This window comes from Mchenga conophoros, linkage group LG15 (assembly GCF_057382185.1).
Source record: "Mchenga conophoros isolate Kocher_MC1m ecotype Shallow Benthic linkage group LG15, M_conophoros_male_GT1.1, whole genome shotgun sequence".
In the NCBI taxonomy this organism is placed as follows: Eukaryota; Metazoa; Chordata; class Actinopteri; order Cichliformes; family Cichlidae; genus Mchenga; species Mchenga conophoros.
The window spans coordinates 34,610,538-34,629,266 of record NC_140540.1 but is presented as its reverse complement, the minus strand read 5'-3'; the positions used below and the strand labels follow the sequence as shown (position 1 = coordinate 34,629,266).

Below are 18,729 nucleotides of genomic sequence, written 5' to 3'. Positions count from 1 at the left end.
TCCGTTTGAGGTCCGTAAGCACAACCAGAATTCATACATAAGGTGCACTGTCGATTTTTGAGAAAATTAAAGGATTTTAAGTTCCCCTTATAGTGTGGAAATACGGTATCTTCTGTGGTCTTTCACTCCAGCCTAGAATTCTGTTTAAGAATGATGCAGATTATTGATTCGGCCACACCTTGTATTTTATTTAATTTCTCTCTCTGACTTGAGTTAATTGGGGTTTTCAGAATAATGATGTTCTTCCTCAACTCCCAAATGAACTGAACTTTGGGGCAGCTGTTGCAAAGCTTGAACTTACACAGCACTGGTGATAATTACAGCTATTTTTAAGACTCTTAATTTAGTTCACTTCAGTTTATTGTCAGTACACAAGCAGAGCTAGTGCAACGCAATTTTCATGCAACACATATAAGAACAGAAACGTACAAATCCCTTTATAACTTATTATCAATACTCAGTAACAAAAAAAATTACTACTGAAATATTTGTCGTTGAACTGATTTAAGTAGTTCTTTCAGCTATAATGGGAATAATCTATTACAATAAATAATTATAAAATAATGTCTTAATGGCAGTAAAGAGTATCCGGGAGTCTTTGAAGGACTGTTTTGTTGGGGATACTCTGATATACTCTGTTATAAAAGCAGCTACTGCATTTCTTGTTTGTTTTTTTTTGTTTGTTTTTTTTATGTATTCAGGGTCAGAGTGGAGAGTCAGGAAAAACACAGACAGGCAAAACCTGGCAGATACGGGAGAGAAAGCACTGCTGGGACGTCAGCCAGCAGAGCTACAAGGCTGAATTCTCGAGTGCCATTCAAACCTGAATGGCACAATCACTGTTCATGCCTTTCTGGGACATTTTATCTTTCCTTCTGCAGATCTCTGTATCCATGCACTGCACAAGTCTGCAGCTTCTGAATTGGATGGTGATTTTGATGCACAGCCAAAAATAGTAGCGTAGGAATTACACCTTGCCACAATAAAGTCACTTGAAGTTTGCCTTAAATCTTTATTTCCCGCCATTGTCAGAGGATGGAAGAGTAAAGCAGCTGTGTCTGAGCTCTTGAATGAAATTTAAAGTTTCTTTTAATCCACAACATGAACTTCCAGCTCTGACACCACATGGAGAAGGGGGCACTCAGCCCTGAGGCCAGCCGCTACACTCCACCTTCATAATAAATTAATTCCCAAGAAACATTCATATGAATTTCAAGGATAAGGGTGCACATACAGAATGAGAGATCTTATCAAACGTTTCACTGAGCCAAAAAGAAGAAAAACAGATCTCTGCAGTCTGTCTCCTTCAAGCTTTTTCTCACCAATGAAATCATTCCTCGCAGCGACAGAAAAATATTACTTGGCTACTGTGTGCAGCAGAGGCCATAAACAGAGGCACCTGATAGCTACATCTGGGTGATGGGTAATAGATACAGTGCCAATGCTCTATAGAGTGAAGCCATCAGCGAAAAAGACGGCTTTAATACACCTCAGCTGACCTACGTGGCTGTTTTCACTTTGCAGCCATTTGTGCTCAGTTTCAAATTACTGCTCAGACATCTCCGATAACGGTTCATTACCTCCGTTAGGAGGAAAATCACATCCCAGATAAATTTAAACTGACAGTGATGAAGTAACAATGGAATGAAAGCAATTATTTTGAAATCTCCACCTCCAAGACCATCAGATATGGAGTTTAAGCGTGCGTGATATTATTCTCTGCATTGCATTAAAGTTTAAAGATTTGTCCAAACTTCTGCTGCCTTCAAGTATCACATGGAGAATCGTAATTAGGAGTGGATCGCATATGAAAGAAGAGCTGGAACTTCAGTGTGCTAGAATCAATTCATCGTTTGATCGGTTTCTCTGCTAATTCTCGTCAAACCTACGTAGTTTTCACAGTTTTCATGCTGAAGTAGGGCAGTGCAGTATACACAAAACAAAAGTCTTGCTTGATTGAAAATAGATTTCACACCTATCCATTTTCAGTAGGAAAATGCTTGGTGTAAAATGAATTACTATCTGTTTTCATGACCTGTTAAATGTCAAAATAAAAGCATTACATGAGCTTGTAATTTGTTTGGGCAAGCACTGACTCCAGCAAGAAGGGGGAAAGGGCATGAATGAATGATACTGTATTAAAAATCACGATGTGTACAAGAAGGAACAGCGCTGAATTTCTCCCTACAGAAATGGGCAATGGTCTGTGGTAACGACACAGATAATAATACATTTGTAAATGTTTGTCTCAACTTATCAACTTATTGTGAATGACAGTGAAAACCAAGTAAAACAACGGAGTGTAAAGCGATTGTTGTCTAAAACAAGTAATTTAATTCTAATGAGCTTGAAAGCCAATATTTCTTGTGACCATCTTCATTCTTCAACAGAGTCAGAACTGTGTTGGGCAAACTTTCATGTCGTATCTTAAAGTAGTCTCCAGGAATCGCTCTCCGGGCTTCTTGAAGGACCTTCGAAGCTCTTCTTTGGATGTTGACTGACTTTTAGACTTTTGTTACCTTCTCTGTCAAAATGATTCCGCACTACTTCAGATGTTGAGGTCTGAGCTCTGGGGAGGCCCGTCTCTGACTGATAGTGTTCCACTGTGTGTTTTTCTTCTTTTACTACAGTGGCAGTGTGTTTGGGATCATTGAAAAATAAAGCTGTGTGGAATTAGGTGCATAACAAATTAAATTTCACGGTGGTTCAAAATCTAAAGGTACTTTTCTAAATTCACCATTCCATCAATTTGACTAGATCCTCAATGCCACTGACTGAAAAGCCTCAAACTATGATGGAGCGTCCACCATGTTTTAGAGATGGCTGCAAAAAAAGCTGTTTGGTTATTTATTTATTTTTTGTAGCTTCAACGTCAGAAATCGGATCAAATGTGACGGACTGCCAGGGAGAAACGATATTAAAAACTGATAAAACAAAAAACTGTAGAAGTGTGACTAACTGTTACTAGTGCAGCTTAAATGTTGCAGTATTAAGGGTTGAGACTGAATGTTCCTCTTTGTGTAGCCATGTCTAATGTTATCAGTGCTCTGAAGTGACTTACTAAGTAACAAATATAGTAGCAGAGTGGAAAACTATTACTGCACAGCTTTTTATTTCATGATTTTAAGTAATCGGTGCCACAAACAGGATACCAGAAAAGCCAAACCAGCTGCCAAACATGGTAGTGGAGGGGTGATGATTTAGACTTGCAGCCAGAGGACCTGGGCACCGTGCAGTCACCGAGTCAACCATCAACGCCTCTGTAATTGGCCTCACATTTCTCTAGAAACGAATGTGAGGCCATCTGTCTAGTAATTAAAGCTTTGCCGAATTTGGGTTATACAACAAGCAAGTCACCAAACAAAAAAACAGAATGGTTGGAAAAAGAAAATAATCAATGTCAAATCTGCAAAGTCAAATCACTTCTTTTTTTTTTTTGGCCCTCACAAAAATGTGAGCAAAGCAGTTCGCACTGAACTCTGAGGTCTAAAGGTTTTTATTAAAGGAGTTCCTGCTCTCTGAATGCTTGTGTAAAATCAGTGCCTCACATTTTTCTGTCTTTGGGGACATTATGATGGAACATTTATGGATAAAAAATGTTAGTGTTTCTTTAGCCTCAGTGAAAAAAGTATAAGCGACTTGTCAGAATATTATTAGAATAGGAATGAAACCAGTAAATCCAGTGTGTACATGGACTAATGCGATATTTCCTTACTTGTTTTTTGATTGAATCCACTTTTGGGTACTATCATTTCTATCAGAAGTCAGTGATAGTCCTTATATCTGTTGCTGCAGCCATCCTGGACCTGAAGGACAGAAATCTGCTCGCTTGCTGGTGCTGCTATTGTCTATTGTCTCTTGTACTTCAGCATTTGTGCTGAAACACTAAGAACTATTGTTTGTATGCAAATGTTGAGTAATGCCAAGCAAATCCTGCAGGAACAATTCTTCATATAGTCATTGCTGACCTATATACATGCGTGTTTCTCCTGCTTGGAGAAGGACCAAAGCCTACTCACGTTGCACATTATCCTCATTATTGTTGCTATATAATTGACTTTCCATGAGAATGGCTCATTGGCTACACTGACTTTGTGCAAACTCTATTAGCTGTGTAGTGTTGCGTGAATTCTCCAAAGATCCTGTGTAGTCGCTTATTGTCCAGCCCACAGCGAGTCTATGTCATTGCCTTCAAAGAGGCCGGGACGCTAATTGGACCGCTAGTACATAGCAAATCTTCAGCTTCATTTGCATCAATAGCCTCATTACACCAGGAAGGCATGAATGACCTGAAGGTCTGTGAGAAACACAAGCACATTTAGAGATTGGAGTATTTTAGTTGATGATTTGCATCCTGACAGTTTTACATCAAAGAATAATGATACTGAGTCACTGTTTTTGGTGGATACAGGTGGAATAGTCTTAGATTAGTGAGCTAAAAACTGTTGTACAATTTGCAATTTTCTCTATGGCTCAAAAAGATCAGAAAAGAACTCAGACTACAGTTGTCTTTCCAGAAAAAGCAAAAAACAAACACTTATTAACAGAATTGCCTTATTTTGTCTGTAATTATTCCATCCAACATTAATCTATACAGCGACTGCCAGCTAAAAAGAACCTGCTCCAACCAAAATTAGCTTCACCCAAGTTTCAGGAAGACTCAAAAGCACCGCCTCTGTTAGAATTTCAAGCCAGCTGCTCATTAAAATTGAGTGAAAAAGGTAGAATTATATTCTATAAGGTTGCATCCTGGTAATTTGATAGAAACATTTGATATTACTTGAGTGAGATCCTGATCCGTTCACTTCAGTTCATTTAAGAGAGTTTTGAGGGTTATGGGTGTTACTGCTGACTCCTGCTGTTGATACCTATGATGTAAATAAAATGCTTCGAGTGAGTATTTCACAAGGTTTCTGTGCTTTGTTTATATTGTTTTCTTCCTGTGTTATTATCCTAAAAAGTAAAAACAAAAGAAAACAAACCAAAAAAATAAATAAATAAAATGTAGAGCAAGTTTAACTGCGAATGAAATTAGTGACAGGAAGACTGAAGTGTCAAAACTGTCAGGTCAGATATCCATGTGGATATCTCAGAAACTGTGCAAATACAGCCACAGCTAGTTTGAGTGAAAAATATAAATATGTATCTTACTACACACAGACCCTGTGTTCCACTTAAAGTGATGGTCCAACATTGCTCTGTGATGCTCCAAAGATCACTCCTCTTTATATTCAGAGCCCCTAAAGAGTTTCTCCTCTGTGAAAACTGGCTCAGCCGAGAGCGTCACATGCAGACAGATTTAAGTCTCCTGAGAAATCAGGCATGTAACGGCTGACCTCAGGCAAGCCTCTCTGTCTGTGATAGAGCTGAGTGACAAGTAAAGAGTTCAGGCTGAAGGTGATACATTTACCTCCCGGTAGAAGTGACGTGTTGTTACAAAATGATTGATTGCACTATACATAAACAAATTAGGCGCACTCGAGCAAATATGCATAAGTGCCGAAACATTTTTCATTTAATTTGATGGTCCATATGCTAAATGCTGTATTGCTCATAAAATAAATAACATTTTGTATTCTTCTTCCTCTCATGCCATTTCTCTTACTGTATAAATATATTTTAAGAAAATGTAGATAACTGCAAATTTATTTCTGTCAACATGTTGGTAAATATAAACTCCTGCTGGCCTTAAGCAACAAAGCATGTGGCTTACAGATAACACTTCAAACATGAAGAAGCTAGAGATTGCAGGCAGATTTGGACAATAAATAATTCTTAAATTCTCCAGTTATGAACAGATGTGTTGACAGCTTTATAGATTGTTTTCTTCAGAATTCAGACATCAAATATAATCATGACCTTATTAAACTTGTCATTTTTGTAAAAAAAAAAAAAAAAAAGTTTTAATGTGATATGTAGAAATGTCGTTTGAACATGCTCAAGTTGTTTACGGAGTCCCTTTAATCGTAAGTGTACGTGCCACTGTGCTTTTTAATGAACGTGACACCAAACAGTCATAAGTTAATTTTTTCCTGTCTTTTCCTTTAAAGAGAGCAGCCCATCTTCAGTGCCAGAGCTCATGTCTTCCAGATCGACCCGGCCACCAAACGCAACTGGCTGCCGGCCAGCAAACATGCCGTCACTGTGTCCTTCTTTTATGATGCCACCCGGAATGTGTACCGGATCATCAGTGTGGGTGGAACTAAGGTAGGAGCCCAAGACTCTTAAATCCAGTCAGAGAGTACACATGTATTCAGATCTGTGCCTGTTCACTGAAACACAGATCTGGAATAGTTTTAGGAATGCCAGGACAGATTTGACCACAGCTCTACTGCATAAGGCAAAGCTGCACGGGGGCTGTAAGAATCCTGTACGGGCCGAGTGGTGTCAAACACAGATGCATGAATGGGTTTTATTATAGACTGTATGTAAACAATGGAGGTAGCTGCTGTCATATCATGCAGTGCTTTGCGGACTTTTCAGCTGCTAGCCTTTAGCTGCATCCATAGACTCTACGGATGCTCCGGTACCTGCTTTGCTAAATCTAATAAGACTAAAAAATAAAATTTCAACACAGACTTTTTAAATGTGCTGTATTTTATGCATTAAAAAAACTTCAAAAGGCAACAATACCACAAACACAGAGGTAAAGCATAGCTTGGCAACTAATAGTTTAATAAGGCACAACTGGTGAAAGAGGACCGCCAGTAGTTAGAAAGGAGAAAGTCCTTATATAGACTATTTTTACATACACGCCAATGTAATTTGGATATTTTACAGGAATCTATGCAGTTGATGTATTTTTGGCCATTAGAGGAACTGCAGTTTTTTGCCATATTTTATTTTTAATCCTCTGAAATTGCTGCTTGCTTTTATAATTCCTCATCGGGTCACTTTTGAGTCATTCACGTGTTACCACAAACTCTGGAGTTGAGGCACATTAGACAATGAATCGTCCTCAGGTTTTTACGATGAAAGCAAACCACTTTCTAAACAAACTTTCTCAATTCTTTTAGCATCCATGAATTTTATGAACATTTGTTTCTGCATTTATTGAAAACATTTCTATTAAATACAGGAAGCCTGACGTGTGGGACTGTGTGAATTAGCATTTTTAGGGTTGTCTCTATCACACCTCCCCTCACATACTGTATGTTTTCCTACACATTTTGCAACAGTGGCCCTCAGACCAGCTCTTATAAAAAGCAGCTAAAACTCACCACTTTTGTTGTGAAGCACTTTGTGATACTTCTCTTCAAAGGTGCTGTATAAATATAATTTTACTTTACTTTTATCTTAATTGCAGTTTCCTCATCTGGTACTAGTATAGCACTGATGTAGAGACACTGTTTGTGGAGTATTATATTCTCCTCTCCTGCATTTTATTTAGCAAATGAGATTCTTTGAAGCACTGGAAGAAGATCTGTTTGCTTTGTGGCTGTTTTGGGTGGGATTGCATTACTCAAACACACCCATCGTCAGCAGAAAATCTCTAACGCACCCACATTGGTAACGCAGCCTCCACAGCAGCGCTGAAGCACCTGGGAGTCCCTAACAGGATATCTTGTTAGTGAAAGAAATTCAGAGAAAACGCTGCACTTTGTTGTTTTTCAGCCAGTTGTGCCAATTTGCCACCCTGAGACTGGAGGCTTTTGGAGAAGAGAATAAAGAAATCATTTGGCAACAAATTCACCTCATCAGACTGCTCACTCGAGAATATTACAGAAGAGACACAACAGAACGAGCTTTTTCACGTAGCTTGCTTTCCGTGGCCTGGTTATAGGTTGTTTTTGTCTCTGATTGCAACTGTATGTGACACTAATTTATTTTTAATGTCAGGGATTATAGTCACATGATTCGTTTGGTGATGCTGTGATTGTTGCTCACACACTGCCCAGTTTGCTGTGATGAGCTACAGTGAATAGATGCTCTCTTTTCGCTCAGTTTGTACAAATGAAAAATCATTTTTTGTTGGCAGTAATTATTAATGTCCTTCTTCTGTTTGATTTGTATATGGTAAATGGTAAATGGCCTGTATTTATATAGCGCCTTACTAGTCCCTAAGGACCCCAAAGCGCTTTACATATCCAGTCATCCACCCATTCACACACTGGTGATGGCAAGCTACATTGTAGCCACAGCCACCCTGGGGCGCACTGACAGAGGCGAGGCTGCCGGACACTGGCGCCACCGGGCCCTCTGACCACCACCAGTAGGCAACGGGTGAAGTGTCTTGCCCAAGGACACAACGACCGAGACTGTCCAAGCCAGGGCTCGAACCGGCAACCTTCCGATTACAAGACGAACTCCCAACTCTTGAGCCACGATCGCCCATCATTTATCCCCGAAAGGGATCTTGGAAAACAGACTTTTGAAATAACTTGACGAGTGCCAAACATCTCACTAGTTAATTATGATGGTGAAGATCATCCACCCTGACCTTGATTGGTTTATTAGAAAAACCCAAATACTTCATATCTCAGATTTATGTTTATCTATAAGTCCTCTGTATGCTTTATAGATGTAGTCTGCATGTGCTCCAGTCTACATATCAAATACAACATATTTAACATCTTTTTTTGTGCCTCTTTCTTATTTATGTCCTACATTTCTGGCAGCATTGCTTCATTTATCACAAAAAATAGCCCACTTTTCCTTCAGGGATCTTTCTGCGCTTTATTCATGTGATTTATTGTTTTTACTCTCTGTGGCGCCAGGCCATCATCAACAGCACCGTCACCCCCAACATGACTTTCACCAAAACCTCCCAAAAGTTTGGCCAGTGGGCAGACAGCCGGGCCAACACAGTTTACGGTCTAGGCTTCTCCACAGAGCAGCAGCTGCAGCAGGTGAGCACAACACACACACACACACACACACACACACACACACACACACACACACACACACACACACACACACTTCAGAGCGTCGCTAATTTATTAGATGTCGCAAACAAAGAGGAGATTTAAGAAAGAGGACTGTGAAGCAGTAGAGGTCACTCCTGTGATGATCAAGGGCAGCGTTTTCTCTTTGGTTTTGAACATCTTTCAGATTATATTTAAAATGCATCCACAACACACGTGTGCATTTTCATTTTACCGCAGTGTTTCCTTTGGTGACGTTCATTCATCTTCAAGATTTCTCTGTTTACCTGAAATGAATTAAAGGGAGTTTAATTTACTAGATTTAGCACTGTAGATAATTTATTGCGAGATCAGAGAAACTTTAGTGCCAGAACATAAATTGATCGGACACTCTAGATATTCTCCAGGAGGAAACTTTGTGACGTTTTCAAACCGAGTGTAATTTCTGTCTTTTCTCTTCCTCAATCTGCAGTTTGCTGAGCAGTTTAAGGAGGTGAAGGAGGCAGCCCGTCTAGCCAGAGAGAAATCCCAGGAGAGGTTTGAGCTGGCCAACCCTGCACTCAACATCGCAGCTCCACAGGTAAAGCGATGCTGCACTTGCTTAAATCTCTAAAAAAGACAGGTTATTCTCTTACTCTGGTTGATTGGAGCATCCTAGAGGGAGAAAATCAAAACTCCGTATCTCACAAGAATCAAAGTGAAAGCAGCTAAAAATCATAACAGATCTGAGAATTACCATCAAAGACATATCAGCGTTCAGCTATACGACGAGGGAGGGATGCACGCAGTCTTGCCAAACAAAACACAAATCGCTGCTTAAAAGGTTTTCTACTTGCTGGTGTGGAGATCTCACTATGTAACAATAGTGTGCGTGGTTTTACTTCAACTAATAAATCATTACAATAAAATGAGGAAAATGTGATATAATTTGTTTTCTTCATCATATTTAAGAGCTGTTGGTAGCAATTTTAAACCATTAAACACACATCTATAAGAATCTCTGAGAGAACATTAAACCATGGACAGCAGGTTCAAGTAGTAGACTTACTGTGTGTCTTTTAAACAGACTTGATGGTCTCCGTGGCCTTTGCCCCAATATGACAGCAGAACGCTAATATCCCGACAAACTCTATGCCTTTGTTTCTATTTTAAACATATACAGAATCACGAGGGATTATATGATCCCCATCTGGCTGCTCCATTATTCTCTTGCCGGCTAACTCCATTAAAAGATTTCATGCATGAAAAATGGAGGCAAAAAGAAATGCGAGCGCTGAAGGTGTTCAGAGGGGCAGTAATGGCTGGGACTCAAAGAAAGGAAGAAGAATGACAGATCCGAAGTACGGAGGATAAAGAAGGGTGGATGGAGGTGGGAGCTCAATCATCTATAATTGAAGAGAATCTGGCTGCTGCTGACAGGACAATGGGCAGCTTTTGTCCTGCCACAGTAGGCAGTTTCTTGGTGAACTCGATAAGTCAGGGGTTCAGGTGGAGAAGTGAAAGTTTGTCAGTGGTGGAAATTTTATGTCCGTCATCTCACAAAAGCTGCTGCATTGTGACATTGTGTGCTAAAGCCTAAGGCACAGAGTGGTATTTATAGAAGTTGTGATTTATTAGTTGCTGTTTTCTTTTTCAAATGGAGGAAACAGTATCTCTTGCAAACATTTGGAAGTCTCAGAGTTGCTCTGCCAGCCTTTGTACATTGCTTATTTCTGCCAAGTGTTAGAGTTGAGAGCGGCTTTGGATGTTGTAGCAATGCAGATTCAAAACGGAGTAAAGTGCTTGTTTATGCTTTTGTGGGTGTGCACTGAGCGTAAGTCTTAACAAAGAGCCACTCGGCAGCTACGGGAGATTGCAGAGTCTCGCTGCCAACCACAACCTCACCACTGAGACTCTCAGATAAGAGCTGATAGTGTGTCGAGGCTGAGAGAAAACACTCCTGGATACAGCAAAGCAGAGCATTAATTCCTGGAAAGAGCTGGATTTTATCAAAGTATGTGACAGTTAATGGTAAACCTTTGTTAAATTTGTGTGCTGGTACCTAATAGACCTGCACACAAGCTGATGTGAAGGGTCTGTTCTGAAACCAGGTGAACGGGTTTGTGATGTTTGCTGAGGTTAAAATCTCCACTGTCACAAATCTGCCAAGATTACGGTGATAAGTTCTGCTGCAGACCCAATCTGCTCTTTAGGAGGTTATAGTCACAGTTTTTGATAGAAATGTTTGGAGTGCCACAGTCTTACGCCACTTCCCCGTCCACTTTATCAGGTACACCTCGCTACTGTTGTGTTGGGCAATCGTGGCTCAAGAGTTGGCAGTTTGTCTTGTAATCGGAAGGTTGCCGGTTCGAGCCCCGTGAATGTGTGTGTGAATGGGTGGATGACTGAATGTAGTGTAAAGTGCTTTGGGGTCCATAGGGACTGAGTAAAGCGCTATACAAATACAGGCCATTTACCATTTTTGCCTTCATTCTTTCTTGGATAGATTCGGCAAGGCGGTGGAAACATTCCTCAGAGATTTTGGTCAAGACTGTGGCATTTAAACGATGCTGAGTTGGAACCTAGGAGTCCAAAGTGTGCCAGGAAAATATTCCCACCACCAGCCTCCTGAAACATTGATACAAGACGGGATGGATTCACGGTTAGGTGCTTTTTAGGCCAAATTTGGACCATTCTCCTCTGACCTCTGACAGCAACAGAAAGGCATTTTCACCCAGAGATCTGCTTCTCACTGGTTGTTTTCCCTTTTCAGACTATCCTCTGTAAACCCCACAGATGGCTGAGTGGGAAAATTCCCAGTAGATCAACAGTTTCTGAAATATTCAGACCAGGCTGTGTAGCACCAACAGCCACGCAATCTTCAAAGTCACCAAAATCATTCATCCTCTGATTCTCTGTTTGAACTTCAACAGGTTGTCTTGACCATATCTACCTGCCTTTGCAACATGTAATTGGCTGATTAGATAGTTAGGCTAATAAGCAGTTGAGCCATACCTAATAAAGTGGCCAGTGAGTGTACATTCACATCTGAGGAAATACATTGCCTAAATATGTTCATAGTATATTTATGCTTGGTCCTGATTTGCTGCAAAATAAATCGCAGCAAATACCCATAGTCTGTTTGTAATTGATGAGACTATGGGTATTTATCAGAGGGAATATTCAGTAGGTGAGTGCAATTAAAATAAATTTGACTTTGATTAAAGTAATTTCCACATTTCCTTCATTAAGGGACATCTCGATGAACAACTCCAGTGTCAGCACACTTGCTATATTATCTAAAATCCCAAACAGAATACTTCCTAGTGCTACATGTGTCATCAGTCTCTCAGTCAACGTCTAAAAATTGAGGTAATATATTTTTTGTCATTAATTTAAGTCTAATAAACCCGTGTTCAGCATCTGTACAGATGATCTGCTCAGCTGGGAAACAGTAGCAGTAACACTTGTGGTGCACAAACATAGAGCATGAAATACAACAGTCCTGGGAGTGAATCCTATGTTATGTAGAAAGATGTTTCGGCATGTTGCTGGACTTTCGCCATTTGAAATGATCATGTTACAGAGCTTAGAACTACTTCTGTTGTCATCTCCTTTTTTATGGCAACACTAGTTCTAACACATGTTTGACGTTGTTGCTTTGCAGTCGGTGTGCACTGTCAGCACATGCAGGCGTTAGCAGAGGAATTGATAAGTTCAGACACATATGATGCTTTGCAAAATTTGGACCTTGTTCCCAAGTGTTGTCTGCATCTGTGAACGCCACCACAGTTTCTCTCAATCCAGCTAAAGCATGGCTATTTCAAACTAACTTAACGTATCACAGAAAACACCAAAAATTTATAATTACTGTTGCTACGGTGTCCCTATTAGCTATTTTGAAAGCTTAAAGTTTGATCTTTAAAACCATGAACATATCTTTATACATATGATTTCCTGATTAATTTTGAAATGCGTTCCCAAAGTGTTCCCAAATTCGAAAAATCCAGAAAAGAAGTAAATAAAACACATTTTCATTTGCAGTAAGGACACTGGGCATAGAGATATGATTTTAAGCTCTCAGTCAGTTGGTGTAATGTGAAAGGCCTGCATCACTGGGAGGTCAGAGGTCAGGGTTAGTAACATAATAACGAGCAGATGTGTTACTTGCAGTCGCCATGGCAACAAGAGACCTGTTTTGTTGGCTGGTTGATTTTGAAAAAGAAAAAGACTTCTCTCAGCACATGAATATGTCTCAATAAGCCAACCACAGACACACACAGAGAAATGTCACCCGGTTAGAACTGCAAGGTCAGAGGCAGGCGAACAAGCTGGACTGATTTCTCAATAAGACAGCAGTCATTGATTTTGTGGCAGGCCGTAAACGCAGAGGCGCTGTGGCTATTATCACGTCGTCTCTCTTCTGGCTCACCGCAGCGCATTGTAAAACACCATACTGCTGACTGTCTGCGGCGGTATAATGTGGAAATAATACCCAATCAACGTTGTTATAGGCTGCGAGCACACGAGGACGAGGCAGGTTTGAGCCGCTGCCAAGTATTGATGGCAGCTCCAGTGTGGCAGTAATGCCAGTCAAGAGCTCCATTAAGGCTGTTAAGCTTTTGTAAACAGTTGCCAATGTGTGAGTACTGTTTAAAGTTCTCTACAAACACATGGGCACATTCTGCCTGACAGCAACTCGCTCGGTTGTGCAGAGCGGAGTTTAAAGCGTTATGCAAGCGTTTGTTGAGAAACTTATTGCTCTTAAATTAAAAATACAAAAATACTTGAGCAAAGGCACAATAAACCGACAAACGTCTTCCTAACTTCCCCGCGTGCAGTTCTGCAGAGAAGCTGCGTTATTTTGTCTTGTTTTGTTTTCCTGCCAGTGCATCAATAGGTCTTGTATCACCTACAGTTGGTCAGTAAAAGCCCTGTGGTATTGCAGAGCTGTATCTTTGCAGCCTCAGGCTCTACCGAGCACATATTCTACTTGTGTGTGTGGATAGCAGCAGGGGATCTGCATGCAGCGGAGCTCCAGCTTTCTGGCTTATTTGCAGAGCTTAAAGATGAGATGGAAGAGGAGACGGCGAAGCCGGCGAGATAAAATTAATGAACAATGATAAACAGACAGAGCTGTAACTGGGATAATAGTTTTAAGGAACTGAGAAATAATTAGGAAGAATATTTCATTGTATTTAAGGGTTTTAATACTCAGTGAGAATAAAACCCCAACCCAGATAAACTCCTGTATTTTACTGGCATTAATTAGCTTCTAGAAGGATTTTCTTTTATTATTACAATAATATCCAGTTTGAAATGAGTTGAAACACGACTGCACAGTAAATGTATGTCAGAAACAGTCCATATGTATTCGTGTTTCTCTCAGCGTGATCACAGCAGGCTACAGAAGCTGTTACCATCCTCTGATGGCCTGCAAACATTTGTTTCTTTTCCTCTTCGTCTCCTTCACTCTATGCATGTCGAGTCAGAAATGCCAGCTATCAATATTTTAAACCCCTGTCTTGACATTAAAAGCAGCTGAAAAGTGAATGCATTACTGTGTGTCGTTCAGTGGGTAAGGACAGGTGCTTCAAGGGAAACCCGTGCAGGTACCTTCAGATGCATAGAGACATGAATAAGTCAAGTGGGGAGTACAACTGAGAGAGAAAGAGAGGCATTATAGAGCTAAGGAAGCAAATGGACTGAGGCTGGGATAAATAAGTAAACAGTGTAGATGTACTTAAGACAAACAGTGGTGCGGAGCCGTCATGAGGAAAGCTCTCAGGAAAGCAATTTAATATTTACAGTTTCTGGGATTCCACCGATTATCAAGCCGGGATTCTCTCAGGACCCTGAAAAGTTTACAAGTTGCTGTTTATGTGTTTAAAAAAACAACACGCACGTGCATTATATTGTATGAGTGCCTGCTGAGCTGGGCATCACAAACTGAATGTTCTCTTTTATGATGACAGTGGAAAAATATGTGCTGCGTTTATTCTTCTTTTATATTTACTCTTAATGTTTCTTTGTTGCTAAGCTCGCCTTGCTGTTGTTTCCATGGACTGTCCGTCAGTCTGTGTGGGCGGGACTTCTGAGCGCCTCTTAATCTGTTGGTACAGTTTGTCCGTGTGTTCGTCCTTCAGCTGGAGTCAGTGCTTCTGCCAATAACCTTGTGTAACTCCACACAAACAAGTGGCATGCAATGTCTGGAAAACAGTATATGCTTAGTTAAAATAACTGTGCTTAAGCCAGATTTGAAAGCCCTTGAAAGCATCATTTACTGTGATGTGCAGATTAATTCTTGTCTCGTCCCTCGGCCGCTTGCCTGTAACCTTCAACTTTCCCTCCGCATCTGCGAGCTGCACTTACAAGTTCTCTTGCTGGGTAGCACCAGTTTCCTACTACTGTGAAGGCTGTTTTTGTTAAAAGGAGACCAAAGTCACTTGTAAATGTCGAAGAAATTGTTTCACTGTGACACGCAGAGGAAATCCACAAGCAAAAAAAAAGATCCCTCGCCATGCCTCTGATAACTGCCTTTGCCTTCACTTTAAGAGGGTTTTTTTTTATCATATAATAACATTTTTTCTCTCTCCTCTTCTTTCTCTTTTGCTGATGCATCGTGGGACGCACGCTCATCCATCTCAGCTTTCACAGGTGCGTGAAAACACAAGCACCAACCTACAACAAACACAGCAAAGATGACTGTTTTGTCGATGGAACTGCTGCTCGTAGACTTGGTGTTGCACGGACACTCGCGCTCAATAATTTATCTGGAGTCTGATCAAAGTCGACTTGAGAGCAAATTAAAGTTTCAGAACAAACCGAGCGTTTTCCGCGAAAGGGAAAACGATCTTTAAGTATGGCTACAACAACAACAACAACAAAGAGTGTAATCGACTCTGTATTTTTTCTTTTAATTTAAGTATTACAGAAAACTGAATTCATCACGCCTCCCCCATCATCAGGGGAAACATTTCATTGATTTCTTTTTTCTCCCCAACATCTCCTGAAAACAAATGCACAAATACATCCTTTAAAAACTGGAAGTTGTTTGAACTCTGGCTAATTAGTCCGTGTTCTTAGCGTCTCTGTTTTGTTTCCACTCAGTCTGTTTGCAAACAACACACCAAATTTAAAAAAAGGGGGAACCTGCTGTAAATGTGCAATCCCATTTATGACTTAAACATGATCTGTGCTATGAATTATTCAGCAATACACATAGTCGATTCGTTGGCTTTGGGGGTCCGGACTGGAGTTGTTTTAGCTTTGATTTTCCTCCTCTCTCATTCCTTCCTTTGGACACAGAGCTCATCCACATTGAGTCAGCTGTGTGTTTTATTTCCATATCCATCCATAAGCATAGACTCGGAGCTGCTGAGCTGTAGATAATAAACCGTTGTCCTCAGGGGAACAGAGTCAGGCTCACTCAAATTAATAATACAAGCTCTTTCTACAGTAAGTGCAGGGTTGCGATACTCCAGTGAGAGACTGGGCCGTTGACGAATTCAGGTTTGGGTTTCCATGAAGAAGAAGAAAGAAAGAGGGCGACGGGTGGTATAGAAATGTGCCTGAGCTAATTCATCTGCATGCTTTTAAAAAGCAAGTGGAGCTGCCTTTTAGCCCACAGCCTCAGATTAACCAGAGTGGTTCCCAAAAATGTGTGACAGGAAGCATGAACCGTTTTCTGGGCAGCAGGGAATGTAAATATCAAAGCAGATTGGTTAGACGAGCCAAGTATAATGTCAGATTTTAGGTCTCTTTTTATGTTGCTCAGTTTGATTAAGCTAAATACTTGGGCTAAAATATGGGTATGGTGTTCAGCTTAACAAATATCTCAAATATTTGTGCTCAGATAATGTGTAAAGAAGCGGTGGGTTAATTTTATGAAGGCTCTTGTTATTTCAATAATTCATCTGTTATTTAGTTTTCAGAAAAAAACAAATAGTTTACATTGATGTCTTGGTATATTTCTGTAGCCTCCTATTAATAATTTCATCTTAAATTTAGTCCCTTGCTAACATCAAAGGAGGTTTGGAGGTCAGTTACTGGGTTTACAGTCCATTCTTCAATAATAACACTTAAGGTTGATTGAGGAACTTCTAGCATTTAGGAAACTCTTTAAAATGACCTGTTCTTTCATAAATGTTTGTTTTTTGCTTGATTTTATACGCCTTTGGCAATGGGGCTGAAAACACTTGATTCAAAGACAAAGAGACTGTGTGGATGATTATTTTTGGTTCATCCAGTGAATATTTATTCAAAAAAGGCAGTGACTAAAAATTAGGCTTGGCTTTCATATTTAAGGTGATAAATCTTATATATTTGACAGAATAAAAGTCTGAACATGAAATATTCCATGACATCTGCTGAGGAGGATCATGTGATGTGGAAGACAGCTGTTGAACAGCTGTTGGTGTTTGAAGTTGATTTTTATGTCTGTTATTTACTTTTATTATGACACAAGCTAGTCTGAAATTAACAGTTAATTTTCCCTAAACCCTAAACCAGCTTCCAAAATGAACGTTGAATCCCTCCAGTATGTAACCTGTGCTACCAGTTCGCCTCTTACCAGATGTGCGGTATGTGTCATTTCTCAACCAATGCACACACGGTGACACGATGCACATACTTTTTCTGTACACACACTGAAAGATGAGCCCTTGGAAGGAGCAGCTGTATCTTAGTCACTTCTTGTTGAATCAGAGTCCAATCAGATCTGTGATGCTGTATAAAAGCAGCTGGGCTCCACACATGGCTGCTCGCTTTGTGTAGAGCCTGTTTACAGAAGCCCAGATGGGACATATCAAGCACCGGTATGTTGAGCTCTGTCCTGTGTTGTTGCTACTGTGTTTGGTCTGTTGTGTCCCGATGACAGGTTTGGGTATAGGGATGTTAACGGAGGGGCCACCAGTTTAAACCTATGCTTTGAAGAAAGAGCAACAGAAATGTAGAATTATTGGCCTGCATTTGGCCATGCTGGTCTATCAAAGCATTCACTGTCATTTCTACCACACACTCAATATAACAATGCAGAATACTGGAAATGTACCCTGTTGAAGTGCTCTTGCCACTTAATCGTGCACTTTCTGCTTGAGCACTCTTGTTGTCTGATATGAAAACTGCAGCGCAGCTCCTGAGGATTTACGGCGTAATCGCAAACAAGGAAGAATCCCCTTTTTCCAATAACGCTTCCATGAAAGGTCCTGGTTTATCTAGCCTTTTTTCTTGTACTACACGAAACTGATGGTTTGACATCATGTCATCTCTTCAGTGTTCAGATCCTGTTTGTATTGTTATCCCCGTTGGTCCGTGCGCTGTCTGTTTTAGGAGCTGTCAGAGGACCGCCATTCACCGCCGCTGCTGACAGTCAACGGGCCCGGGGAGGAAAAGCTGTTTCGCAGCAAGAGTGCTGAAGTGGAGCTGACAGCAGAGAAAGAAAGGGTCAAGAAGATGTTGTCTGAAGGGTAATGACAGATTGTGTTTCTGCTCGAGTCACCGAAATGCTTAAAACTCCCTCAACAGATGCATATACAGACAGAAAGAAAGCCATAAAATGAAAATGTTTCAGTCTTTTCTGACATAGCAAAAATATATCATATTGCTATGTTTTTATATAAAAATAAAGCAATAAACTGTTCTAGATTATTTTATAGGTTTCAAACAGCCATGGGCTATCCCTGTCAGATGTGCATGTGGGAGTACTGAAACTTTTAGAAAGCATTCTCTTTAGCTTGCTACCTCAAGAAAACTTTTCTGTATCGCTTAGTCACAGTACAACTGTTTTCTTCACTGGAAATCCAAAAGTATCTTAAACAAATCTGTCACTCCCTCCTTTTACATACTGTACTAAGAATGGATAAAGTAATGCTTTAACTATAAG

At 40.3% G+C, this 18,729-nt stretch overlaps 1 protein-coding gene across 1 annotated transcript in view; it reads left to right on the top strand.

Moving 5' to 3' along the window:
* The window catches only part of homer3b (homer scaffold protein 3b), a 54,067-nt gene that overhangs the window by 22,013 nt on the left and 13,325 nt on the right, over positions 1 to 18,729 (top strand). Inside the window, exons 2-6 of the mRNA XM_085248267.1 lie at positions 6,051 to 6,207; positions 8,718 to 8,849; positions 9,340 to 9,447; positions 15,495 to 15,503; positions 18,177 to 18,313. Of these exons, the coding sequence (XP_085104393.1) occupies positions 6,051 to 6,207; positions 8,718 to 8,849; positions 9,340 to 9,447; positions 15,495 to 15,503; positions 18,177 to 18,313 (543 nt within the window). The remainder of the gene's footprint in view (positions 1 to 6,050; positions 6,208 to 8,717; positions 8,850 to 9,339; positions 9,448 to 15,494; positions 15,504 to 18,176; positions 18,314 to 18,729) is intronic.